Genomic DNA, 15,964 nt, shown 5'->3' on the forward strand with positions numbered 1-15,964 from the left:
CGTGACACATAATTTACTCCAACGGACTGCAATCTCCATAGAAACGCTCTCACGTGACAGTAACTGTTACTCTGTGGCCTCGCAATGAATCAGGATGAAAAGTCGTTTTGGTGTGGCTCGGAAAAAAAAAAAAGAAGTACATTCAAGAATCTCTTATTGGTTTTCCCTTCTTGGAAAAGTTGGTGAAGTTTTCACGATCAAGTGTGCGTGCCTCAAATGAGAATTCATGGCAGATCTTAAAACCTAATTAAAGAAACTAATAGCTGTGGAGTTTGCGAAGAAGGTTATCAGACTTTAAAAGTAGGAACTGAGGAAAGCTTGGTGAATACAATTCAACGGCGTAAATAAGAGAGACACTGCTGGCAAATTAAGCGCATTTTTTTGTATGTCAGTGGAGTTATGTTCTCCTTCTGTGTGTGTGTTCTTGGTAAACACACAGTTGGGATTTCATTTGATGTCAAATGAAAATACTTTGGTAAATTAAACTTAAGTGAAGACTTCTATCTTCTGATCAACGTACCAACAGGAAATATCGTATTGATTATGATGGAACATTGATTCCACAATCAAATATTATTTCCAAACGCAAACGAAAAAAAAAGAGTCGACTGGAAAGGCACATGGATTTGTTTATTGACTCATTGATTCAGTTTATAAAAGTAATCTCTGTAATTGTTCGGGCATCTGTCTGACCAATCCTCCAGTTTTTTTTAATCCGGTTGTAAACATCTTTTAGTTCATTGTGGAAAGTTAGCATCGAACCTGATATCCGTCTTTCTAAACTGGATTTTCTGCCACTTTTTTGGTTCTCAAGGCGACAAGCCATACTACGGATAGTCATATATGACCCAAAGGAGTGTCTGGAGGGCAACTGTACTGTGTTTCCTATCGTCCCATTTACAAAATGACCATTTATTCTAGTCCATGATATTTGAATATCAGACAGAACACCAGCTGTTTCGCCCTTGCACAGTAGCAAACCCTGGAGGGGGGAGGGTCGCTCGGCATGAGTATTATCTCCATTGTTTTCTAAGAATGGTATGGGCATGGTCTCTCCACCGTTTTCTGAGAACAGTGCGAGTATGATCTTACTAAATCATCGAGTTTTTTGCCATCTTTTCGTTATAGCTTTAATCTTTATATTGAGTTATACAAAGCAGTAATTTATCTCTCTGCACGCGGTGACTGTAAAACGGAAGTACCTTAGCAGACGACTTCATTAAAGCAATCAAAAAGTAAAGAGGAAAATGCGTGTGCGTGGTGTATGAATGTGTCTTTGAGTTGGTGACTCATTCGTTTATTGTCCACGTTGCTTTCAGCGCTCCCTTCCTTCTTTATGTCAGATCTTCATTCCAATATCTTAATAAGCGTTCGCTCATAGTTTATCATCTTTCGAGAAAACCACAATTAAAGTACTCATTACTTTTCCAGCCTTCCTAATTATGGAAGTGGCTTTGTGGTTAACGCCAGCAACTTCTGCTCGCGTTGAATACTGACGGTACACATCGATCCGTGCTCTTATACTCGGAAGAAAGGTTTGGACATCTTTTGCTAGTTCGCATCTCCGAAAAGGATTGACATTATCTTGAAATACAGCCATTACCTTGCGAGACTCCTTGATGCCTGCTGCTTTACGATCAAGCGCTGCTTAATTATTAATAAATCCGAGACGTTCATTGTCTGCGCGAGAGAGAGAGGCACGCGATACGTGCATTAGCGCACGCAGTCGCTGCTGTGGATGTCAACAAAGCGTCCATTAGTCGAAATAATATTTCGTCTGCTCTCGGAAAATTTCCGTCCGTTAATCCGGTTTCATTACCACTCTCGTCCGACCTTTGACCTAATTAGACGCTGCTTCTTTATTTTACCATCTTGAGGACGTCAGTTTTAATAAAATAATTAAAACTGTTTTCTTTTTGTTTCCTTAGACCTACAGATAGAACTGAGGAAGACTTGGAGGCCATATTTTCACGCCTTAGAAGCATCAAGGCCTTCGAACGCTTCCACCCAAGTCTACTGCAACAGATTTGCTACTATGGATACTACGAAGATTTGGATAAAGGTGTTACTCGTAAGTTCACGATTTGTTTGTTTTCATTAACGATTTAAGAAAACCAAAGTTTTAACTAAAAGAAGATGGTTAAAAATAAGGAAATTTCTGGGACCGACTTCTATAAAAAGAATACAAAATCTGTTGTGTTTTATTTTCTTCAAAGTTGCATTCTCTGCTTTGATATTATTATTATTATTATTATTATCTGTTTATTTCCATAAGGAAACCACCCCGGGACGGCAAAGTGCCAGGAGGGTGCTAAGTACATATCAGGGTACGAGATACTACGTGCAGTGGGTTACATATACTGAACACGTAGTCTCGTCCCGAAATATTATATACACATTTTATGTTTAATATATACAGTATTTACACATTAATGATTCTGTACATACATTATACAGCACATATAACTTACATATTAACATAACTGTTACAGAAGGTATATTTTTACAGTCAACAGATTATTGTTCTTAAAGCAGAAAGCTTCACTTTTATTCACAATTCTTTAGTACTTTGCAGCCGATTCATATTTCAGTAAGCCTGTACGAATCCTGGAAGATCTCTTTCCGGTATGTTGCATCCTCACACAGTTTTTCGGCATCTATGTGTAGTGAGTTAAATATTCTCGCTGCATTTGATGGGAAGAATCTTTGCAGGCTACTAAGATTGTTCAGGACTGAACGCAGTGGATTATTTAGTTCTCCGCAACGTCTAGCAGTGGCACGCGGTTTAACTAGAATATTATCCAGGACTGGAGCATCCACTCTGCCTGTGAGCATTTGTGCGAGAGTGTGTATGTTCCTGTTAATTGTCCGCTGCATCCAGGGTGTGATGTTAAGGTTTGAGTAGAGAATGGCCCTTGAGATAGTAAAAGGGTGGCCAGCAACTCTGTTAAGCCATCGCAAGAACCAGTACTCGATCCCAAGGACGGACTTATAATGTGAATCTGGAGCTGAAGACCAGATTTGCGAGGCATACATTGCAATTGGCAGGACACACATTAAAATGTACTTGGTCGCTAGCTGAGGATCCCTAATTCCTACCAGTTCCTGCCTAGTAGCCCATAAAGCGGCGAATATTTTTGTCTTCATATGGGCGAAGTGTTGAGCAAAGGTGAGTCTGTCATCCCACTTAAGACCCAGGTCCAGGTGAGAGTGCACTTTTTCCACACTAGACCCGTTCACAGAGATTGAGATGTCATTTTTATTCTGCTTGTAACTTATGGTCATTTGGGCAGACTTCTGTGCATTAATACGGAGCCCGATGCAATCCAGGTAGCTCTCAAATTCTCGGATTGTGCTATTTGCCATCTGGCAAATACTTTCTGCTGATTCATGGTCTTTGGAAGTGATGAAGAATTTTACATCGTCAGCATATGTTATAAAATTGTAGTACCGTGCAAGAAACGGCTCCAGGACGGCCGCGAAGAGAGTAGCCGAAAGAACTCCCCCTTGAGGCACTCCTTGCGAGATGGTAAAGCAAGATTGTAGCTTTTGGTGCTTAACAATAAGTTTCCTATGTTCTAGCAGGCTGGTTATTATAGTTAACAGATTTCCTCTTACATTAAAATAATTCTTCAAAATCGCAATGAGCGCTGGAATTGAGACGTTGTCGTAGGCTGCGGAGATATCCAAAAAAATAATATCAATTTGCTTTTTCTCATTTAGTGCTTTCTGCACGCGAAAAAGGGTTTCCAGTAAGTTTGTTATTGTTGATCTACCCGAAATAACTGAGTGCAAATGTGGTGGTCTATGGCTGAAGCAGTGTTGATTGATGGTGGGAAGAAGCGCTTTTTCGAATACCTTCTGTAGGGTGCAACTAACAGAAATTGGTCTGTAATCCTTAGCCAATTTTGGGTGTTTAATCTTTGGTATTGGGGTTACAATGTAATTTTTCCAAGTTTGCGGGAAAGCTCCTGTCCTGATGATTTTCTGATAGATGTGCAGTAATAGATCTATTATAAATGGGCTACTTATCTTAAGGATGAACATTGGAAATTTGTCTGGTCCAACAGTGGCCTTATTGGGCAGATCGTTGATTGCTTTCATTACGCTCTCTTTGGTGATTAGTATTTCACTCAATGGAGGTCTTGTTGGTTCCTCTCTTGCCGAATAGTTTCGCTTGTTTAAATCTTTCAGGAATTCCAAAATGTTGTTACCATTATCAGTGTTCTCAATTTGATTCAGTCCATGCAGGTTACTAAAAGTGTTATTAGCCCATTCCTTGAAAATGCATTCTGTCATATTCTCTGTGTTATTTCTATTGCTAGTAATTCTTTTTGCTCGTTTTAGTTTGTTATGAATAACACTGCAGTGTGCCTGTCGTTTTGCTTTGATGAAATGTGCTCTTTCTTTCTTATAACGAATGTGATCGGCAGGATGACCCGTTCTTTGCCATTTTCTATACAGTTTTTGCTTCCTGAGGAAACTTGCTTTCAGTTGTGGGTTAAACCATTCTTTTGTTCTCTCAGATATTTTGATTTCTTTTGCTGCTCCTTCCAATGCTGTTTGGTATAGCTTTTTAGTGATCATTTCTAAAGCTTCATCTACTGGCTTTTCTTGCAGGTCATTCCAGTTGTAACTAGTCAGGTGACTGAGAATGACCTCTGCATTAATATACTTCACGGAGAAAAGATACTTCCTTTGCTTTTCCCAGTTCGTGTGGTTACCCTGCATGTATTTGTGTATCTTCAGTGCTGCTTCTATTTCAATGGGATTGTGGTCCGACTTAAATTTTATGCAGTTTTGCGTTAGCCTTATGTCTAAGGAACTATGGTACAACAGGTCAAGTTGCTGCATTCCCCTTGTCACTGGTGTCGGAAGCTGCGTTAAGTGCAATGCACCCAATGTCGCATCCAGCTCTTTCTTGGCCTCCCTGTGTTTCGGAAGAGGCAAATTAAAATCTCCCGCTATTACTGTGTCGACTGATGGCTTTAGATTTGCAGCAAGCCAAGCATAGAGTTCGTTTCTTGTCTCCTTTGTGTGCTCAGGTGGGAGGTATATGATGCATATCTGTATTTTCACGTGCTCTTTTGAAAAGGTAACGCAAATCCCTTCAAAATTATTTGAATTGGTTTTTCGTTCTCTTATAGACTGGTATTTATTTTGATAGCAAATTATAACTCCCCCTCCTCGCCTATCTGTTCTTCCGGTTCCCACACATTTGCAGTTTGCTGCAGCAGTTAGCCGATCTAACTGTTTTCCATTTCCCAACCAGGTTTCGATTAGGCAAATGAAATCCAGGTCCCCGTACATCATCATCGTTTGTAGGGTGTGGAGCTTATTTGAGATGCTCCTCACGTTTTGTGCAAACAGGTGGATGTGATGTTCTGCATCCCCAGCTGGGGGTAGTTTTCTTGATTGCTATTGAGCCCGATTCCTTGCATCATTTTTCACCAGTGGTCTGGCCCATCTGTCTCTGTAGGGCTTGACTAAGGTACCTACTGGCCAGGCGCTTACGTCTTGTAGGCGAGTTGCCTTATCTGGTGGACAAGAGATTATAAAGGAGGAGTAAGCTGGGTGTCGTGTTTTCACTTGCTTTACTTCCACAGTTATCCCATGTTCGCCCTCACACATGGCTTTAATATTTTTGGGCTGTGTTGTGGGTCCCAGCCTTGATACAAAAATTTGCTCTCTGGTTGCAACGGAAGTAATGTTGTACATTTCAGAAAACCGTTTGTTTGTTTCTGGTGTGTTACAGGAAGACACATTAATACTTTCTCTGTGAACTGAATTACGTCGTCGGCCGTCCTCGGCGAGAGTAGGCATGAAATTTTGGGATGGGCGGGTTTTTCTACCCTCAAAAGTGTTACTGTAAGTGTTGCTGAAGGCCATTGAAGCAGCACTAGTAGCTATTTTCTGGAATACTAGTTCTCAAGGATATTCGCATAATTTGAATATCCATCAGTAACGACCTCTTATTTCTTCTTTGAGCAGTGGAAGTAGAAAAATGAGTGGCGGAGCAGGTTGGTGAATACATCATCATAAAATTTGGATTTATTTTGGTGCTATAAACTGTTGTATGGGCAGTGGAGTAGCTCGTTATCCTGCAAGACTAACTATGAAATTTGTCTCATCCGCTAACTCCCGTTGAGTACTAAGCCAATTGCTGCTTTCGCGTTTTCGTTAAATTACGCATTAAAACCTGCATTATCTAAAATGGAGTTCAATCCTTATTCTTGCACCGTATGAGAATCTCTGATCAACTTCTGGCCTCCTCATCCTACAATTTCTTGTGATAATTTGAAATCTTATGGAATTCTGTCTAGCGTTTTAATAGTGGATGGAGTTAAGGCGTGACCATTCTCTTGGTAAATGTGGGCGCACCCCAAGGATCTGCGCTGGGACTTCTCGTAATTGTTTTATAAACTTTCGGGGAATGGTAAATTTCTTATTTTTCGCAATCCTGCTTACAGCCTTCTTGACGTATATATCCGACAAATTTCAACTTTAGAAAATTATATATAGTATCTTAATATTGTATTTCATTATGATGTAATCTGCTTCCCCCTATCTGGGCCCTCGGGTAGCACAATTGGGATAATCACTGTCCGCGAGGGTAGCATGGTTTTTCTCCCGAAAACCTCGGGTTTTTCATCCAGGAAACAGCAAATGGACACACGCAATTTGCAGACAATATATGTGATACAATATGGTCTAGATCGCCGATATGCCTAAAATCCTACAACAACCACTTCTTTATTAAACATATAATAATATTACATTTACTTTTCTTTTGCTTTTGGCGTATCCAACGTAATCTGATCATAAAAATTGAAAGAAAACTAACCAAATAAATAAATGAACCAGAACATACTCCTGCTTTTCCACAACAGTGATTTTTCTCTATATTTCGCGTAATTTTCTTTCAGCTGTAGGGTAATCTCACGCAGCCACTTCAGTAGCCACGATCATCTTATTGAATTCCTCCCTTTTACTCTCACTTTTATAAATAAGCCTCATTTTTATAAATAGCCTTTTCTTTATATAAAAAAAAGTACGCCTTGAATGGACATCATTCACAACGACACGACAGAACGCTAAGAATTTACGACCTTACTCTAACCCCATGCTTTACGGCAGCTGCTGGAAGCGAAGATGACAAATCGTCCCCTATTTGACCACCTAGATTTTAGGCGTTTCCAGTGGTTGCCCTGGACAACGTGACCACCATTAGGACACTAGATTGTTCTCCTTCAATAATGCGTGTGCAGGATGGAAAATGCGTCTGGTCCAACAGCAGGACCCCCCGCTCGAACAGTGTGGGAACCCACTCACGTCGTTTGCGCCAGAGTGAGCAGTAAAAGTTTCATAACGTATATATCCGGACCATCATTTAGCAGGAAACAGCCTCCTCTTTATGCCTCATGTTCACGTGGTGTTCTCTTTGTTTGGTGTAGTTTCGATCTCTGATGGTTTATCGTTCTCATTTTGATGCAAAGATCATTCTGCTTCCATCAGTGTCTCGAGTTCGTGAATCACCATCCTCTCCATATCTGAAATGTCTTTGGACTCGATGATACGCTATTTGTCACTAGAAAAAGCCTGTTTAAAATTCTATCCCTGTTTGTTTCGCTTTAAGAACATTTTCAATAGTTGTAAATCATCTTCACTACTGGAATACGGCTGTTAAAAAACATACCATCTAAAATTCTAAATTGTTTGATATTTTATTATTTTTTTTTTTAAATTACTACAATCGAATAGGCATTAAGATTAGATGATACTCTTTGGATGGTTGAAAGTGCATGATCCCTCGTGTTTTCGTTTTGGAATAAAAGTAAGAGAGATCGTTCTTCAATTCCCTTCTAGAAACAAAAAGAAAAACATACATTTCAGTTTACCCTTAAGCGAAAAAATATAGGGACAGAAAGTTTACCTGATGCCATTAGCATATAAACTCCCTAGGTGCCGAACGATTTTTCCAAAATCGATTATTATCGATTTCTGGGTCAATAAATAGCTGGAATATTCAGTGATACTCAAATGCTCTTAAACTATTTTAGAAGACTCAGTTAAAATGCTTAAGAAGAGTTAGAAAAATACTCGGCAACAGTCTGACAGTGGAACATTTGCGATATGAGTACTCGTACTCGAATTTTGAAGAGAAATTTTTCCGAAGAGGTCCGAAAGTCATCACCAGGGGGCACTTGTTCAATTATGCAAAATACGATTCATGAACCGGTATTAAAGCACTCGGATGTTGTGTTTTAATGGACACAAATTGCCAAAAGGATGTTTAAATATTCTGGCAACGCTGGATTGGCTCCAGATGAGAGTTATATTTGTAATCTATAGTTGGATCTTATCTGTGCACAACGGGGAACTCCCTCCTTTATTTCAGGACTTATCTCAGTGTCTACAGAATTATTTTCGATACGATATGAGCAGTGAAACAATAACTAATTGGAGTTTGCCTTCGGCTCCAAACTCATTAAATATCAACAAAGCAAACTGCATGATTTGTTGACATGTGCTGATCGATATTGTTAGCTAATATAAACAAGGAAGGTTGAATTAAGGAGGTATATGATAGGAGCAGGAGGACTGGATAACTGAGATGTATAATAATGCGATATTTGTGTGTGTTTCCAATCTGGAAGACTGTTATTTCCTCTTTTGAATTCATTGCATTTTATAGTGGTTTTCTCGGGCTTCGTTTGTTGCTAATTAGATCCCCAAAGAGCTGGTGAATCATCACCAGCGACTATGGTTGAATGGTCAGACTACAAGTACAAAATTACTCGTTCCTCGAGTTCGATACTACAAAATACGTTAATATGCTTAGAGTCTCTACCTTGTACACTACTCTCAGCTTTTGTGGGCGTCCAGAAATATAAAGAGGAATTTATGACTCAGTAGAAAGGCATCGACCTCCAACAGCTTAAAATATGCTTCGTTAATTCACAATTTTAACAATCCGTTAGTGCTTTGATTCTAATTGTGTAAGGTATTAAACTGTGGAGGTCATTTACCTCATGGATCGCCACTTCTTATGCGTTAGCACGAAAGATCAAACATAGGAACAGATTAATAGTTCTGTTAGGGATGTTCGCCCTTGATGATGCGGGCAATTGAAGGCGGGCCTTCGCAGATTTCCTACTGGGTGGTTTCGAATCCAGTTTCAACAGAAAGAACTTTTAGAGGCTTTTTTTTTTTCACACCAGGGTTGAATTAGTCGGTCTGTCTGGTGTTTTCATCCCGAAAAACGTGAAACCGGCAATAAAGTATACGAGGTTTACAGATACGACACATTGACCCTTTTGTATGAAGTGTAGATGGGAGGGGGATGGAAGGCGGGTTGTCGTTTGGATCCAAAAACTCGTGTTCTCGAAAGAAATGCAGTTGAAGTCGATGCAACTCGTCAACCATGACATTTGTTTCCAGCTTTTTATGCTATCCTATTGTCTTGTTCTGATTGCACCATTATCAAGACAAACTATTGTGGATATAAGAAACTAAAAATATGGTTATTTTTCTTTCAAATACGAAGTGGTTAGTAATTAACCATTTGTCCACTTAACGTTTGCGTGCAAGCTTAAGTAATTCCAATAATTATTCAATAACTTCAGAGCAGTCTTTTGTTAATTTTTTCACAATAAACAAGTAAAAATTACAAGCTCATTTTTATACTCGTTTTACCTTTTAAAAGATCCTCGAAGATTCAAGGCCCCGTTCATGTATACAACCTTCGAATAAAAACAAAAAGCGCTTCGCAAAACCAATCTAATTAACTTCATTAGATGAGTTGCTGCTCTATTAATAGGGAGGCTAAGGAAAATATCGTCATTATAATTTTCTTTCGTAATATCCGAGATCCTAATTAACGGGTACATTTGTGTATCAGTCATTTCACATCAGGCATTCTCTTCACTACCTGCAGAACTCTATAAAGAAGGGGAAAGGGAAAAAAGTCCCTACTTATTACAATCGGAAAAGGGCCACTGCTTGGAGCCTTAAACAATTTTTTTGTTGTTGCAATAAACCTTAATTATGTGCGTCATGCAGCTGGTGTAGTTAGGAGATAATTGTCCGACAGCCTCCTCTCAAGGTAAGCTACACGTACTGAGCCCGTTGATTAATTAAGAAAGCTGACAAATTCAGTTAACTTATAAATCTACCCCCTGCTGTACTAACTTAATGTTAATAAATGACTCTAATTTCCCCTAATAAACTTCATAATTACTCGATTAATATTAGCTAATATTTAATGTCCTGTAAAATCGTATGTGATATTAATAAAGCTTTTTTTTTTCGGTAGAATTTTCACGTTTAAGAAACTCCCAACAGATCTTATCTTTGGATGGTTGCTGGTCATTGTTCAATCGAAATTCTCAATTAAAAAATGATTAAAATGTTTTTTAACAATCTACACATAAACCAAAAGGGATTTTTCCAATTATTATAACCACAAATATTCTTTTAATATATTTCAGTGTTCCGCCAAGGCGATAAAGGTACCAACTGGTATACCGTACTGGCTGGCTCTTTGGACGTCCAGGTAATCCAAACAGGGAGTGGACAGGTAGGTTGTAATAGTTCATATTGACATGTGTAGGAATTAAAATAATGGTTGGGAGACTTCGTAGTAACTAGCATTCAAAATCGTTTGCCCAAAACGATTCTTTGATATCATGGGTGAACACAGTTCCAAGTTGCACATGCAAAGCATCACCTGCAAACGATCCCTCCTCTTTAGAAAAATTCCACAGGGTAAAGCAGTTTAAAATCGATATAAGATGCAGTAGTAAAAGTAAAAAAACAACCTGGGTTTTAAAAGCTACTCATTAAAGACTTTTCATGCTGGATATTAACAATAATTGAACTCACGCAGTGGCAGAAAAGACGCAGACGTAATAATAAGTACCAAAAGACATTCTTTAACAATCATAAAATTTTTAAGGCGCAGACGTAATAATTACAATAAAAGTACCAAAAGACGTTCTTTAACAATCATAAAATTTGTAAGTACCGAATGATGATGATTTTAATTTGTTTCAGCAACTTTTGTTATAATTTCTGACTTTATCGTTCTGTAATGGGATAGCGTAATTGGTTTTAGATGTGGGTTGCCATTAAAGTAGTTGCTGAGCGCATTTCGCTCACATTTTCTTATGAAAACTTCTCTGATTAAAATTTTAAATTGTACATATGGGAATTTTTGCCCTAATGTCTATCGTCTGAATAATTAAAAGTAAATTTTCTACTTGGCAGAAATATCATTGCTGCATTCCGGGCCAAAGATGAAAATCCAGTGTCATTTACATGGAAAAGTAGTTTAGTTGCGATGTTCTCAGCACGTACTGCATTGTTAATGCTCGAGTGGATTCTGACGCTTCGTTAGTGATTTTATTTTCACTTTTTTTGTGTGAAATTGCCACTTTAATAAAAAGAAATGGTTACTTTTATCAAATTTATGCAATGACACACTTTTTTATTCTTTGTTGATGGGAACGATTCTCGATAAAGCACAGCATCCATTTTCAGGAGGCGTATATCGTTTTGTCCCTTTGTCCTTGAATAACAAGTATCTGTTCGCTACTTCGTCCTTCTGGGGACGGTGACAGACATTGATCTGTCGCCACGGGAGAAGTTCTATATTTGGTATCCTCGAATGAGTAGATTTTTTTGATGTAATCAGTAGCGCCAGACTTGCGACACTAATGAATTAGAGTGACATCCACATTGGTGATATTTGTGTAGGAGAAAGTCTGGTGATGTATGGGTTGTTACGGTGATGCACCAAGTAATTGAGAAAAGTTAAACAGTATAAAAAGGAAAGAAGTTTCTCCATGCAGACATTCGTGCTTCCAACTATATTAAAAAGTTCATTTTCCTGTAAAAAAAGAAAAAAATGCGCTTGCGCATTTTTTTCTTTATGAACATTCAACTCGGCATAGGGATTGCATGTGTTCATGATGGAACGTTATCTCAAAATAGAGATAATGTTCCATAAAGTAATTTAAAATTGAATGCAATTTCGATATCGTAAAACTCCATCAAAAGTAGAGTCGTGTTGAGACCGAGGAACAGCCACACGAGATTAGGAAGAACCTGGCAGCAAAACCATGCAACAACTTTGGCCACCAGACTGTGAATAGTTATTGGAAAAATTGGACTTGACCTTCGCCGATGAGACCTTGTTTCGTCTGAGAATTTTTTATCTCAGAATACTGGTCAGTTATGGACGGAAAATCCCAGTGCAACACACAACTCCACTACATCCTGTGAAGATTGGAGTGTAATGTTACAATAAACCGCAGCTGGATTGTTGGGCTCATCTTTTTCCACATAAACGTAACCTCTGATTGGTAAAGTCCTGAATCTTGTTAAATCAAGGACTTTAACATTATTAACAAATTTTTAAAGAGCAGCGCAACAAGTCACACTTCATGTGCAATCTACAGCTGCGTTAGGACCACCACTTTGTCGCCATTAGACTCATTTTTGTGAGGTTACGTCAATGATAATGCCTTCAATAATAATCCAGGCTTTTTGGAAAGATTTAAAAGCCGAATATCCAACGTTACTACCAGCACCCTTCAAAGAGTATTTTCTAACGCTTCATTTCAAATAATCACGCTGAAATTTGTCAATGCGTTAGATTTAAAAAAAAAATCTTCCAAGAATGGTAAAATTCAATTAGTACTCACTCGACAATGAGAAGTTAGACACCGCGCTCACTAATATTAACCAACGACAAAAAATTATGGACCCTCGTATTATATTTTGTAATCATTTGTACGTTTTAAACCACTGTCGATCTAATTATCTTTCGCCATTGAAAACGTTTCATGGTCCAAAACCCATCATTTAGTACGTAATAAATAAATCTAAACGCCTTTATTTTTCATCTTGTATGGCATCTGTCAACCGATAACTGAGTCCTTTCGTGGACGATGCTATTATTAATTAGAAATTTTAATAGCTATTTTTTTAATCTTTTAAATGCGATTATTAAACCTTCCTCCGAAGGCAAGAAGTTTATACTAAGAAATAGATTTTTTGTATGATCTAGAAAGGGAACATTTTCTCCGAGATATAAGATGAAAGGAAACTTCTTTGACATGCGCGTGTTCCAGCCATCGTTTGTATCTTATCAACGAACGTAATCCTGACCTCTTACTGGAGATAAGGAAGGAAAAATTGCTGACGCGCAAGATTTGGGTTGTAAATTGCAAGCTTCTGGTACCTTCCGTGGTATACGTTTTTACTAATCTCTGATGCATAAATTTTCCACCCGTCACTCAAAAGACATTCCCAAGAGTTTCTTAAAGTCTTGCATTGTCCACTGTATTCTATCCTTCGGCTATCTGAAACACTCTACAATGTTAGTGTCCTGGAAAGAAACGTAATTTCACCAGAAACTTTTTCCATTTTAAAAAACAACACTGGAAAGTCCATTGGAGTCCAGGCTTGTAACGATATTTCGAGACATTGCGTAATGTCTATCGTTCTCTCAGTCAATCCACGGAGAAAATGTCGTCCCCGCCCTCGTTGTGTATACGGGAGTTGGACTGTTACCTAGCAACAATGGTTCTCTGCCACTAGACTGTCTACCAATACTGGTGTACGATGCGGTCGGTGATTGATTGGGGGGATACTTAGGGCAAAACACAGATGCACGTGCGGTGACGTGTTACGGCCCACCAGTGCACTGTCTCGCGAGTTAGTTATGACACGTTCTCTGTACGTTATTAGAGACCATGTCGAACAGTCGCGGGGGGCTCGTTACGGACATCGGAAAGCAGAGATGGTGGATAAAGACCTTGCGTGGACGAACGTTTGCGGAAGGGGGGGGAGGAGGGGTTGGAAATGGCGTAATGAAACATTGATAAATAATTGCTCGTATTATTACTAGGAAGATTGATTGATCACGCGACACGCTGGAACCGGAAGTTGATAAAAGAAACCTTAGAAGAGACGAAGAAAATTGGAACCAAATAACGCTAACTTTTTATGTATGAATTCATTTCCTTAGCTTCTTCGAGTTGTTGTGGTGTGTTTTAAGTTTTTATGGAGTTGTACATTTTGTTTAATTTTTAAGATGCGAGATGCGTTCCTTTCTTATTGTAAAAAAAACTGACATTTTTTTAACTTGCTTTCCACTACTCCGATAGGCGCCTCCGTAGCCAGGTGGGAAGGAGCAGCAGTGCGTAGCACACTCTTCTTGATTAGACCGGGGTTCGAGCCCGTCACCACCAAGTACGGAGGATGCGGAAAGGTCAGCGAATGACCACCGCATATCCTGGAGCAATATGGCCTTAGTTGCTAATGCTCCTAAAAACCAAATAACAAACAAACAAACAAACTACTCCGATGTCGTGATTTTGAGTGCGTATCTCTTCTCCATTAAATGAAGGAAGAAGGAAAAAAATACTTGTCCAGACTACGTGACTGGCTAGATAAATAGACAGCGAAATGGGGATACTTGCACGTGTTAGTTTTAGCGTTGTTTGAGGTTATTACTGTAGCGGGCAGACTTGATATCAAGTCCTGGAAAGATGCATTAAATTAGGAAGGATGAATTCATGTAATATTCACTGCTGAGTTTGCTAGTTTTTGACGCGCACACGACATAGTAGTATGAAATAGTAAACTCAGAAGTCTTAGATTTAAAATTCTACTTTTGGGTATGTGAAGATATAATACCAGATTTGCTGACAATTTAGGGTGCGTCTTTGTTTTTGACAGATGGGTATTTCCTAAAACTGAAATAGGTCAGGAGGACAAGTATATTCTGGATGAAGCCATTGGAGTTAATTTTAGGAAGAATTTACAATTCCTGAATTACAATTAAACAATGTAGTGGCACTTTTAAAAATTAAACAATGAGGTGGCACTTTTAAATATTCAACAATGAGGTGGCACTTTTAAATATTCAACAATGAGGTGGCACTTTTAAATATTCGACAATGCGGTGGCACTTTTAAAGGATAAGTCAGTTCTGTCCTACGTGTACTTTTCCCTTGTCAGTTAACCCTTTCCACGTGCTTCTATCTCTCTCTCTCAACGAGTCGTTTGTGTATAGTACTACATGTTACTACCCTGATAGCTGTTTCAGTGGCACTAGAGAATTCAAACATTGTGAAATGGTTGACTGTGTGATTTTCTTTCCTTTTTCTCCTCTTCTGTACACAAAATAGTTAACTGTTGCATATACTTTGATTAAAATTAAATAAAATAACACGGTTCAAGTACTTCTTTATAAAATGCGTCCTAATAACCATTCAAATTGTTAATAAATTGAAGAAAATAAATCTAAATTTAATTATTGAAATTTTTTTAATAAAATTTCTTTTTTTTTTTTTTGTTGTCCAACCCTTAAGTAAAGCTGACCTGACTGTCCATGGATTTTTTTTTTAAAATTTCGTTGAACTTAGTTCTTGCCATAAACGCGGATAATTGACCTCTTTCTGCACTGCATCCGCCATCACTTTCCTCCCCAATTTCTCCTTCCTTTTAGTGTTACACCTGGTCGTCTTGATTAGATGAGAGAGTTGATGGTGCCTTGGTGTCTACTGGGAATTTCGGGTATTACGCAAGGAGAGGGTCTCAATTCTTCGGAGAGGAATGATGTAATTAGCAGAATCTTGACGAATCTAGTGGTGCTCCTGGCGAAGAAAGAGATCTAAGGAATGCAGGACTAAGACGGAAAAAATAAATTTTTAATTGGCTCCCGAAACAGCGAGTCAATGAGATTGAAAGGGAATTATGGGTCGGCACGTGAGTCTGCCCATGATTACCTTCGCGTGATCGCAGATTGATGAATACCTATCAAGGTACCACGACACGTATTTTGATTTCTCTCGCCCAGCTATGGCTTCTCATGTATTATTCATGCACGTCATCATTAGTGCTGCCTTTTTAACTTTAATAATAGATAAACAGAAACATTTTATCCACTTCG

At 38.6% G+C, this 15,964-nt stretch overlaps 1 protein-coding gene across 2 annotated transcripts in view; it reads left to right on the forward strand.

Moving 5' to 3' along the window:
• Epac (Exchange protein directly activated by cAMP) overlaps positions 1 to 15,964 on the forward strand; it is a 110,030-nt gene that overhangs the window by 3,228 nt on the left and 90,838 nt on the right. The window contains exons 2-3 of one of the 2 annotated variants that reach the window (XM_090382822.1): positions 1,929 to 2,071; positions 10,491 to 10,579. In XM_090382822.1, coding sequence (XP_090238948.1) covers positions 1,929 to 2,071; positions 10,491 to 10,579 — 232 coding nt within the window. The remainder of the gene's footprint in view (positions 1 to 1,928; positions 2,072 to 10,490; positions 10,580 to 15,964) is intronic. The other variant, XM_090382823.1, reaches the window with a different exon arrangement.

The sequence above is a fragment of the Mastigoproctus giganteus genome, chromosome 10, assembly GCF_048544385.1.
Source record: "Mastigoproctus giganteus isolate SK-2022 chromosome 10, ASM4854438v1, whole genome shotgun sequence".
Lineage (NCBI taxonomy): Eukaryota > Metazoa > Arthropoda > Arachnida > Uropygi > Thelyphonidae > Mastigoproctus > Mastigoproctus giganteus.